This window comes from Bufo bufo, chromosome 2, assembly GCF_905171765.1.
Source record: "Bufo bufo chromosome 2, aBufBuf1.1, whole genome shotgun sequence".
Taxonomy (NCBI): domain Eukaryota; kingdom Metazoa; phylum Chordata; class Amphibia; order Anura; family Bufonidae; genus Bufo; species Bufo bufo.
Genome location: NC_053390.1, coordinates 589,725,738 through 589,738,714, shown reverse-complemented (window position 1 = coordinate 589,738,714; position 12,977 = coordinate 589,725,738). Strand labels below are relative to the sequence as shown.

The 12,977-nt window shown below is 41.7% G+C and overlaps 1 protein-coding gene across 1 annotated transcript in view; it reads right to left on the bottom strand.

The window, feature by feature from the left end:
* Positions 1–3,269: 3,269 nt before the first annotated feature.
* PDE5A (phosphodiesterase 5A) overlaps positions 3,270–12,977 on the bottom strand; it is a 404,052-nt gene continuing 394,344 nt past the window's right edge. Inside the window, exons 21-22 of the mRNA XM_040418267.1 lie at positions 10,622–10,705; positions 3,270–5,106 (exon numbers count right to left, since the gene is read on the bottom strand). Of these exons, the coding sequence (XP_040274201.1) occupies positions 4,957–5,106; positions 10,622–10,705 (234 nt within the window). The 3' untranslated portion in view covers positions 3,270–4,956. The remainder of the gene's footprint in view (positions 5,107–10,621; positions 10,706–12,977) is intronic.

Here is a 12,977-nt window from a genome sequence, read left to right as displayed (position 1 = left end):
ACACTGCTCATTTCCATGGTTTCAACCACCCTGCAATCCAGCAGTGGTGGTCGTGCTTGCGCACTATAGGAAAGAGAGCCATCCATGGCTGGGACCATGGGAGCTCACATAGGCTGGTGCTTTTTCCTATAGTGTGCAAGCACGACCACTGCTGCTGGATTGCAGGGTGGAAATAACCATGGAAATGAGCAGTGTATGATGTTATGGAAAAATGAATCCAGCCAGCAAAGGAGGCAATATGGACAATCACAATACATTAGTAAGCGCCTTGTATTAACTTCCTCTACATCAGGGGTGCACAACCTTTTTCTGGTTGGGGGCCACATTGTTAGACTGAAGGAATTCCAGGGGCTAAAAATAAAATTTAAACGGTATTACTAACTGAAATACTGTATTTTTGGTATATTGTACATACAGTATATACTATAAATGTTTGGTTATGGCTCCAGGATTCCCTGGAAGAATACATGAAAATGCATGTGAGCAGCCACAAGACATAGACATACATGTCTGTCATAAGATGGTTGGGGGCCACACAGAATAATATTGAGGGCCGCAGGGATTGTATAATTTAGCACTTAACAGCCAGTGTATATAGTAGTACTAGACCTTTGTAATATACTAACGTATGTGTATCAGAGAGCCTATCTCATGGAATATTCCCTGTATTGTGCGTTTATTTTAGATTCAGTGCTGTACATATTATAGAGACAGACAGTGTGGCATTTTATGGAAAGAGGGGTGATCAAAAGGTTCTATGAGTGAGGGCTTGTTATCTTTCGGTGCAGCATGAGCACATTTACATGCTCCACTGCAGCCAATGACTGGCTTCAGCAGTGATGTGTCACTTGTGGATGTCACCTCTGAAGTGGAGCACGTGAGAGTGCTCATATTGCACCAGAAGAAAACAAGCTGGACGAAAGATGGACATACTGGAGCCATCACGGAGGAACAAAACGGCGGGGAGCATTAGGTTAAAACTAGTTTTTCCCGGAAAATCCCTTTAAAGGGAACCTGGCATCAACTTTATGCTGACCTCACTGAGGGCAGCATAATTTAGTGACAGAAATGCTGATTTCAGCGTTGTGTCATTTATGAGCTAAAAGTAAGTGGTTGCCGAGAACCAGCATCATAATCATTGCAGCCCAGGCCTTGAGAAGAGTCACATCTACCTGAGAAGAGTCATGGCTATCTATGATCTCCTGCACTGTTACCTATCTGCTGATGGTTGGCAGTTCTCTCCTAGAGAGATGGGGAGAACACTAGGTAGAAGACGATCAGTCATCAGCAGGTGGAAACAGAAAAAACTAAACACAAGGTTAAGTGAGCGCTGCCCGCCCATACACTTGGCGTGCAGCAACAGTGTGGACACAAGAAGAACGCTGCACGCCTCTCTGATGTGCAGCCTCCGGCGCTGTATTGGCCATCCGTGACGGGGTTTATGTGGAATTAGTGTAGTGGCGACTGGGAGTTATTGGGGCTTGTGGTTAGGGGTGCTGGAGGCTTTGTGAGCTAGAAACAATAGCACTCACCAAATAAAATATCCTGCAATAGCTCCCACTATTTATATGTTATCCATGCCATAAGTGGAGAGAGATATATTGTGTGGTGATACATAGTATGCAAGAATACAACACACTGATGGTAATATACAATATATCTCCATATTGGATAACAGCATTTATGTGTGACAGAAGGGTGACTATGTGATGAATATTTAAAAAGGACAGTAGCCGCTCTCCTGCACTCAGTCTGATTTTAGCATTTTGGCGGATAGCTACGTTTTTAAAGATAACAAAAATAAATTAGTTCTTAAGCGTTTTTCTTCAGGCAGTAAGTCATTTTGTTTTGATGGTAACGCAAACCGATATATCATTTCTGAGTGAATCCCCATTTGTCACCACTTCATCCTCATCAAACTATGGCTTTCCAGTTGTTGCAAAATTACAACTCCTAGAGGCTGCAGCTATCAGCCCATGATGGGAGCTGTAGTTTTGCAACAGCTGGAGAGCCACAGATTGGAGATCACCAGTGTAAATGTACTAAAATGACAAATTGCTTTTATTTTACAATTAAAGGGAGTCTGTCACCAGATTGTAACCTTATAGACCGCTTACATAGCGCTCTAGCATAGCAGTCTATGATTCTAATGGTACCTTTGATGTTTTCTTGTGAAGTTCCCCCAAGGCAAAAACAGACTTTTATTCATATGTAAATTAGGGCTCGCAAGTGGCCAGGGCGGCGTTCACCTCGTTGGTGCCCAGGCTGTTCTGCCTCTTTTCGTCATATCCCCGCCCCAGCCTCTTACTCTGCCCGCCCCGCTCTTCCTTTGCGTCCTCCTTCTCTGCAGCGAGATCCCGCGCCTGCACTATCCATTGCTTGGCCGGGGCATGCGCACTGCGATGCCCATTGTGAGCACGGCATCGCAGTAGCTACTGCGCATGCGCCGGCCAACGGCGAGAAACAGCGGCGAGGAGGCGGACCAGAGACACCCACAATGGGCATCGCAGTGCGCATGCCCCGGCCAAGCAATGGATAGTGCAGGCGCGGATTCTCACTGCAGAGAAGGAGGACGCAAAGGAAGAGCGGGGCGGGCAGAGGAAGAGGCTGGGGCGGGGATATGACGAAAAGAGGCAGAACAGCCTGGGCACCAACGTGGTGAACGCCGCCCTGGGCACTTGCGATCCCTAATTTACATATGAATAAAAGTCCGTTTTTGCCTTGGGGGAACTTCACAAGAAAACATCAAAGGTACCATTAGAATTATAGACTGCTATGCTAGAGCGCTATGTAAGCGGTCTATAAGGTCAAAATCTGGTGACAGACTCCCTTTAAATGTGTCTGTCTTTTAAAACAACCTCATGTCTGTTCTAGAACTTTGTTTAATTTAAAAAGTACAACAATTTAAATTACACCAACATTATAAAACATTTCACATACTAAATGGATTGATGAAATACATTCAGTTATAAAAAAGGAAAACAGGGAATTTCAATTTACATTGCTTTAAAACTAAATCAAAGTGCTCAATTCTGTTTTCCAACTGGATCTGATGGCTTACCTTACTAGATGAGACTTCGGTTACAATTTCTGCCCAGTAAAGTTTGGACACATCATATTTGTGACTTTTTCAGCTTCTCAACGCTTTGCTAAAATGGTGGAAAAGGAGGTGGGACTTGGAGTGGAACCTCCCACAGTCTACTGGATTTAATATAATTCAAGCCAGAAACTGCCACAAGGTTTAGCTCAAATCTACACATACCCCTAGCTGGCACCGATTTGTGTATCTGGTCAGAGATTGGCCTAATTTATAAAGAGGAACATCTAACTCCAGCGCACAGGAGATCAAGAGTAGCGTAGGAAATGCCAATCTTGATAAATCTCCCCCATACACTCCTAGTGGTATATGAATTTTAAGTTCACTATTATTGCAACTGACAGCATATGCTTTCAGTTCTACACCACAAACAAAACAAAGATGGAAATGGAGATCTCATAGCAAAAATAACAGCATCTTCACAATTTGAAAGCAACATTGTGTTTAAACTGTTAGTTACACTTTCTATACACTGTAACATTACCATGGATTGCCATGTAAAAACTAGAGTTCCCATGATTCCTATCCTCTCTTACAGACATTACTACTATTTACATCTATCCACATGCCCTCAATTACAAGGTGCAAGGTAGTGCCCTAATTTCTCACTCACTGTTTTCACACCAGACAGAACTGCTACGAGACATAGGTTCGCTAGTGAGAGACCCCTGTGTTGTTCTTTTGCTCACTATACACTGAATGATTTGCTGCCCAGCATGTGAAACACAATCCTTTCAGATACAAGGAGCGAGGAAAAGAGTCAAGGAAGAGTGGAGATGTGTGACATCCCATACTATAAGAAGGGGAAGAGTGGAGATACCCACATGTTCAGAGTATGGGATCTCACATAAGCAGGAGATAAAACACCAGGAGCATGTCAATGTGACTGCATGTGAGACTGGCTTACAGAGCATCTCAACTACAGGCAGTACATAAGTATTACATCACACTGCATAAGATCAGAAAACCCTTCTAATATAATAGCAATAAACACAAGATTATAAGTGCAATAAAGAACTGTTATGCCCGCCGTTCATTTATACTGTATAATAATCATTAGTTATATCCAGAGTGTTTTACACATCTTTGTGAGCAGTTGGTCAAACCCCATTCAGGCACTAGTGATTTATGTGTCACAATGCAAACCCATTCAAACTATGTATCACACTGAATAACAAACCCCTTCAAAAAGAAAAAGGATGTGAGGCACTCTCAATAGATGTTCTGTGGCGTGTATCACTACTTTTATACAGCAGCCTTTTGCTTTATTTGGTCACTGACCTCCGTTGTGAATTTTTGTGTTTTTAATATATAGTTAAAGGCGCACAATAATGCTATTAAATTTAGCATAAACGACCATGTAAATTACTCTAAGAAAAAGAGCAAATTAAAAAGTGAGTTTTAAAAACCATTTAAGACTTCTGTGTGACTTGTGACAATGACTTATAATCTCTTCTTAGTGACATCTGCAAGAAACTCACATTAGTATTTTGTGTTACATTGTTTGCAGTATTAGCCCAAGTTGATTTGGTATGTGAACAAGTTATCCAATAAAATGCTATAGTTATTCTTTACTGTGCTGTGTTACATTTGACAGGTGTCCTTCTTTATTTAAAATGGCACCCATGCTTTAAGGCACTGGTCAATATAAAAAGGAATCAAGCCCAAGAGCCTCCAGTGGGTAAATGAGCACATCAGAAAATATATTGCTTCTCTAGAAAATATTCCATTTACATGTTCTTATTTCCTTAAACGAAAATGTGAAATTAATAAATATAACAGTGGCAAAATATATTTTGGTTTCCAAACAGTGTAATACTATTTTGTACCACAAGACTCTACGATGGTGTTGGTGTTGCTTATTCAATGTCACAGTTCGTTTTTGGCTGGTTGTCATCTCCATTAAGGAGATTCTCCTCTTGCTGCTCTGCTAATAATTGCCACATCTGTCTGTTCCTCAAGCAGCCATCCAGTAGTGGGTAGCATGATTCAGACACCTCTGCCAAAGCCTAGGAGAGAATTCAACAAATCAGTTGCAGATGTCATCGAAATGGCAGTCATGAAAAGGAAGCAAAGCTAAATAAGGTTAAAGGGGTTGCTACTCGCCACTTCCTGACACTGGGCTAGACACACAGGAAACGACTGGAAATGCCCACTCAGCCAATCACTGGCTGAGGTGGATCACCACTGCAGCCACTGGTTGACTGAGCAGGCAGTCAAAGCTATTTCCTATGTGTTGAGCCCTAGATCATAATCTAAGCATGGTGGGCCTTTAAAATGATGGTGGTTTGGGCGGCCACGGGTCCCCCATAAGATTTGGCCCCCAGTTGCCCTCCAAACCTCCTGAATATTGCTCAAAGACAGATAATATACATATAAAGGAGTCTGGTTGCTAGAGTGGTGAGGAGAAAGGCAGGTTCAACACTGTATTCTGACATTCTTGTATGTTGCGTCAGCCTAATCACCCTCATACAGGTCATTAGGTTCTGGGAAACCAACCAAATCAAAGCTGTATTGTGAGAAGAAGCGTGTGACAGGCTAGGACCGTATCCTAGTACTGAGTCAGTGACATACCGTCAATAAAGGCAGACCACAGGACTGCTAAGGGCCCCGGGAGCGGGGTTGCCCGCAGTGATCTCCTTCTTTCCTTACGTTCCAAGAAGAAAACAGTGCACAACGGAGTTCCATTACTCCGCACATATGCATAAATCACTGTGTATATTCAGGGCAAACTAAATTACTGCTCAGCTATTTTTATTCAGATCAAACTTCAATAGATAATTAATCCATGACTTCATCTAGAAAATGAGTCCATACAATCTGTCATAATTGTCTTCATCCAGGAATCACCTGCATTATCATGCATTTCCAACTGTGTACACAAGGCTGGCATCCATAACCTATTCATTCACCAGATGCAGGGCAGCATATCGCACCCGTCACACAACGTTTTGAGGACATGCCCACTTTGTCAAGAGCATCAAAGAGCTTGCCAAAGGGGTGGGCTCTTGAAACGATGCATGATGTGTTCGATATGCTGCTCTGCTCCTGGTGAATGAATAGGTTAAGGACACCAGCCGAGTGCACATGGTTGGAAATGTCTGATAATGCAGGCGATTCCTGGATGAAGACAATTATGACAAATCATGTGGACTCAGATTTTTAACATGGCACTAAGATCTGACATTTTCTTAAAAAATTGCACCAAGATTGTACAGGGAGTGCAGAATTATTAGGCAAGTTGTATTTTTGAGGATTAATATTATTATTGAACAACAACCATGTTCTCAATGAACCCAAAAAACTCATTAATATCAAAGCTGAATATTTTTGGAAGTAGTTTTTAGTTTGTTTTTAGTTTTAGCTATTTTAGGGGGATATCTGTGTGTGCAGGTGACTATTACTGTGCATAATTATTAGGCAACTTAACAAAAAACAAATATATACCCATTTCAATTATTTATTTTTACCAGTGAAACCAATATAACATCTCAACATTCACAAATATACATTTCTGACATTCAAAAACAAAACAAAAACAAATCAGTGACCAATATAGCCACCTTTCTTTGCAAGGACACTCAAAAGCCTGCCATCCATGGATTCTGTCAGTGTTTTGATCTGTTCACCATCAACATTGCGTGCAGCAGCAACCACAGCCTCCCAGACACTGTTCAGAGAGGTGTACTGTTTTCCCTCCTTGTAAATCACATTTGATGATGGACCACAGGTTCTCAATGGGGTTTAGATCAGGTGAACAAGGAGGCCATGTCATTAGATTTTCTTCTTTTATACCCTTTCTTGCCAGCCACGCTGTGGAGTACTTGGACGCGTGTGATGGAGCATTGTCCTGCATGAAAATCATGTTTTTCTTGAAGGATGCAGACTTCTTCCTGTACCATTGCTTAAAGAAGGTGTCTTCCAGAAACTGGCAGTAGGACTGGGAGTTGAGCTTGACTCCATCCTCAACCCGAAAAGGCCCCACAAGCTCATCTTTGATGATACCAGCCCAAACCAGTACTCCACCTTGCTGGCGTCTGAGTCGGACTGGAGCTCTCTGCCCTTTACCAATCCAGCCACGGGCCCATCCATCTGGCCCATCAAGACTCACTCTCATTTCATCAGTCCATAAAACCTTAGAAAAATCAGTCTTGAGATATTTCTTGGCCCAGTCTTGACGTTTCAGCTTGTGTGTCTTGTTCAGTGGTGGTCGTCTTTCAGCCTTTCTTACCTTGGCCATGTCTCTGAGTATTGCACACCTTGTGCTTTTGGGCACTCCAGTGATGTTGCAGCTCTGAAATATGGCCAAACTGGTGGCAAGTGGCATCTTGGCAGCTGCACGCTTGACTTTTCTCAGTTCATGGGCAGTTATTTTGCGCCTTGGTTTTTCCACACGCTTCTTGTGACCCTGTTGACTATTTTGAATGAAACGCTTGATTGTTCGATGATCACGCTTCAGAAGCTTTGCAATTTTAAGAGTGCTGCATCCCTCTGCAAGATATCTCACTATTTTTGACTTTTCTGAGCCTGTCAAGTCCTTCTTTTGACCCATTTTGCCAAAGGAAAGGAAGTTGCCTAATAATTATGCACACCTAATATAGGGTGTTGATGTCATTAGACCACACTTCTTCTCATTACAGACATGCACATCACCTAATATGCTTAATTGGTAGTAGGCTTTCGAGCCTATACAGCTTGGAGTAAGACAACATGCATAAAGAGGATGATGTGGTCAAAATACTCATTTGCCTAATAATTCTGCACTCCCTGTATTGTAAAATTATGTCTAAAAGTAAGACAACCAATAATTAGTACAGAGCTATCCCTGTGCCACATTTATCATCCAGCATGAGGCACTGGGTTAAATCTGGTACAGGCCTAGGCAGCCTGTCTAAATTTATGCCATCTATAGGATTAGAATACTGAGGAAATAATCCTAAAACATAAAACATAACATTTATTGATATGCTAATAAAATCCTAGATGATGTGTACAACAACTGTATACTGGGATGGACAAGGTGTGTAACCACTAGTAGCAGTGGTCAATGGTCACCCCAGTAAAAAATACAAAGATAATTAAAGTGCACAGCGGCACTGTATCTAATGCAAGTTCGCGCATGCGCAGGAGTGCGTTTCGTATCACGCACTCTTCCTGCGCTGCAGGCCTCGTTTCCACTCTGTGATGAGCGCATGCGCCGCGCTCACGTGCAAGCGGGCAGACGCGCTCATTGGCCTCTATTACGGACGGCAGCGGCGGGAAACGAGGTGTATTTAAACAAGGTGGGTACACCAGGTTAGTTGGCGTCCCATATGCAGTCACTCTCATCTGCATACTGCATTTACCTTTAACCTCTTACCTATGAGGTAGCCCTTGGAGGGGTTGACTATCATCATGCACCTCCTGACCATATGACTGACCGTGTCATTCTTGGTCTGCAGGCTTGACCGCTTCATCCAGGATCGACTTGCCTGATTGCTTATCATCTCCCCTGATGAACTGCCGCATGTCCCGGCAGCGAAACATGCATGTAGGGATCTTGCCTATGCATATTTAGGGACATATAGTTTCCAGAGTTAGGGACAGGTTCCAGACAGGGTCGTCCTTTCAAGGACGAGTGCCCTGTGGTCAGGCTGCTACCACACTTATAGTATCAGGGTCTACGGTTAGACAGCTATAGGGATCACCCTAGGGACCCTACACGCATGTGTTCTACTGTCAGCCGTTGTATTCTTTCCCCCTGTGATTTATCCGACTATCCATATAGGATGAACTACTATTAATACATCGTGTGGTGAAGCTTCTGACGACCTTCCCTGGGTACCGGTAGGACACACTGGTTACCTACTCAGTGCCGCTGTGCACTTTAATTATCTTTGTATTTTTTACTGGGGTGACCATTGACCACTGCTACTAGTGGTTACACACCTTGTCCATCCCAGTATACAGTTGTTGTACACATCCTCTAGGATTTTATTAGCATATCAATAAATGTTATGTTTTATGTTTTAGGATTATTTCCTCAGTATTCTGCTCCTAAATTCAGATAATCCAGAGCGCAGACACACCCTGATCTGACCTCTTTACTTTACCCTTGATTTTTGATCATCTATAGGATTAGTAAATCTGGGTCAGTGATGTTTTTACCCTCGTAAAGCTTGTGTCCTCAGTGTCATATTTCACATAGACTTTTATCTAACATCTGGAGCTTGCATTTCTACTGCAACAAAACGCAAATGAAAAAAATGCCACTAGAAACTCAAAAGTTCAGAAAAATGCCAGCAAATACTTGTGTGAAAGCACCCTAAGGCACACAGCTTCATACACTGGAACTATAAGTTTGACATAAATATATTGTGATAGGAAAGAAATCACACTTAGAGAAAAATTGCACCTACACCCAGGCACTTGTCTTGGCTGAAAGGGGGGTAACTTAAGATGTGCACCACAATTTTGTGGCAAAATGTCAGTGTAAAGTAAACCAACCAATAGGTAATATAAAGTTAGACAAAAGAGTCTAGCAATGCATCAAATTTATCATCAGCTATTGTACAAAATTTGGCAGAATTTTAGACTGTCTTTCTTAAGGTGATCATACACACTATTTAGAAGTTGGTTGATGGTTGGACAGCAGTTGAACAGCAGTTGAACAAACAAACACCTGGTGACCATTCATTTTTCAGACACGGCCATCCCATTTTAGTCCATAATGGCCGTTACAGTTGTCCAGACTGGACATACATGTACAATGAAACCTGGGGATCTTTCTGAGAACATTCTTTCAAAGAAGGATCTTTTGTCCAACTATCGTAAGAAAATATTAAACACGGCCGACAGATGATCCGTCATTGGTCTCTAAAACAATACTTCTTTGTCAAATTTCAACAGATAAACATTTGTTTTGGTTGAAATTGTCCATTTTGATCAAGTTTAGACTAATGTGTATGGCCACCTTAAAGGGGTTGTGTCACTTCAGCAAAAGGCATTTATCATGTAGAGAAAGTTAATACAAGACACTTACTTATGTATTTTGTCCATATTGCCACCTTTGCTGGCTTGGTTCATTTTTTTATTGCATTATACACTGATTGTATGCAAGGGTTATGACCGCCATGCAATCCATCAGTGGTGGCTGTGCTTGCACACTATTACCTATTTCCCCTGGAGATGCGATGGAAAAATGAATCAAGACAAAAAAGGAGGCAATATGGACAATCACAATACATTAGTAAGTGCCTTGTACTAACTTTCTCTACATCAGGGATCAGCAACCTTTCGCACTCCAGCTGTTGTGAAACTACAACTCCAGCATGCTCCTTTCACTTCTGTGGGAGCTCAGCCAAAAGCCAAGCAAATGTGCATGATGGGAAATGTAGTTTTACAACACCTGGAGTGCTGGAGGTTGCTGATCCCTGCTCTACATGATAAATGCCATTTGTTGAAGTAAGACGATCCCTTTAGGTTTAAACTGTCTAAATTCTAGACAGGATTATAAAATCTGCCCCACTGTTTGTATTTACCCACCTCATAGAGCCCTAAGCAAATTGCATCAATAAATCCAACCTGCATGCTGGGTATTTTATCTTTCTTCTCTCTGTTCATCAGATCCTGAAACCACAAAAAATACATTAAATATACATTTCTACTTAACTCCTTAATGACTAGTGTCTTAGTCCAAAATGACAAGAGTTATCTAAGAGACGGGAAGCCAGGTACTGTAGGTATATTCAATGCGAGAGCCCGGCATACGGGGAGATTTTTATACTCTTGGATAACACCTTTAACTATGTGCACCCAGGTTGTTTAACTACTCTAGCTTTATAATTTATTGGGCTACCAAAATAATTTTAGATTTTTTTTTTGCAACACATATAGTGCTTTTTAAAGGGAACCTGTCATCAACTTTATGCTGCCCATACTAACAGGAGAGTTGATTTCAGCGGTCTGTCATTTAAAAGTTAAAAGTAAGTGGTTGCCGAGAAACAACATCACGATTAGAGATGAATGAATTTTTTAAAAATGCGATTTGCCTGTTCGCCGAATTTATCGATCCGAATATATTCATGGCGAATTACGTTAAAAAACGGCTATTCCCTGGCTGCCTAGAGCCTTTATAGTGGTGTAGAACACTGTGCCTTGCAGTAACATGCACAGGGAGTCTGCTGTGGTAGTGAAATAATACTGTGACCGTATGACATGCAGATGACAGGCGTCGCTCTTAGAATCACTGCACACTTCACTTATTAGGGCAGTCACGGGGCCAAAACTGACCAAATACCGTAACTCAAGTGTGAACTCAGCCTTACAGGTCGATGTTAGTGCCAAGAAGAAGCGCACTCCTTTTACAGTCGTCAGCTGATTCCACATAGATGTCTACAGAACCTGTTCTATTAAACGCATAAACAAGTAGAGCCCCCCGGACAGAGTCCTTGATTAATTTTCCCTTCCTCTGATCCATCAGAACAATAACCCACAAAAAACGGATCCTGTCTGTGGAGCATCCGTCTTCACTTGGTCAGCATTTGCTCAATAATCCATCAGTATTGATAATGTAAAAAAAAAAAAACAGGAGTGGATGTAAAACAGAAATGACACATGAATGGAATATTTGCATGTCTTCTGTGTTTTCTACCCACTCCTGCTTTTGGCTACCAAATTACAAGCCAATTCTGATGAGACCATACGGGCCTTACAGCTGTTACACAGACAGGATCCGTTGTGCATCTCATTTTTCCTTCCTTCTGACAGATCAGAAGAAAAAACCTATCACAACGACCAATAGGGGCCACATAAAGTAATATACAACCTATAATACGTGATGTGTTAGCCCAAGTAATAAATCATCACCGAACAATTGGTATAAATATAAGTTTATTCATGACAACATTTAAAAATCAATATACATGATGGATTCAAATTATGGTCCATAAAATCCAAGGGGGAACAAATAACAAGTGAGGGGGCAAAAATACCTGGGAAGGGAAGGCAAACTGGCACTGCAAAGTATAGCAATACATAATTGTATAAAGTACTAACAATAGGGCATATAAAATCTTTCAGTTAGACCGCATATATGATATTATAAACAAGTAAAGTGCAAGTGCATAGCCCAAATATAGCAGCATCACATGGTAACAGTTAATAAAACAAGCAGACACCAAGCTACCCACCTTCCCAGTGCCCCCTCACTTACCCTACGCGTGTCGCCCCCTCACTTACCCTATGCTGCTATATTTGGGCTACGCACTTGCACTTACTTGTTTATAATATCATATATGCGGTCTAACTGAAAGATTTTATATGCCCTATTGTTAGTACTTTATACAATTATGTATTGACATATTTTGCAGTGCCAGTTTGCCTTCCCTTCCCAGGTATTTTTGCCCCCTCACTTACTTTTTGTTCCCTCTTGGATTTTATGGACCATAATTTGTATCCATCATGTATATTGATTTTTAAATGTTGTCATGAATAAACTTATATTTATACCAATTGTTCGGTGATGATTTATTACTTGGGCTAACACAAGTAATGATTTATTACTTGGGCTAGTATGATGAGGCCACCGAGTGGCACAATGACAGAGTATGGAGTTGGCAGCAGTATGAGGAGGCCACCGAGTAGCACAATGACAGAGTCTGAAGGTGGCGGCAGTATGAGGAGGCCACCAAGTGGCACAATGACTGAGTCTGGAGGTGGCGGCAGCATCAGGAGGTTGTCATTGTTTTCATGCACTTTTTGTATATTTGTTGTTTCATAATATATACACAACATCATTCGGTCCATACAGCAAAAGGAGTTTTTCAGTCACGCATTATTTTTACTGAAAAAAAAAAAAACACTTTAAAAGAGTGGCACAATGACAGAGTCTGTAGATGGC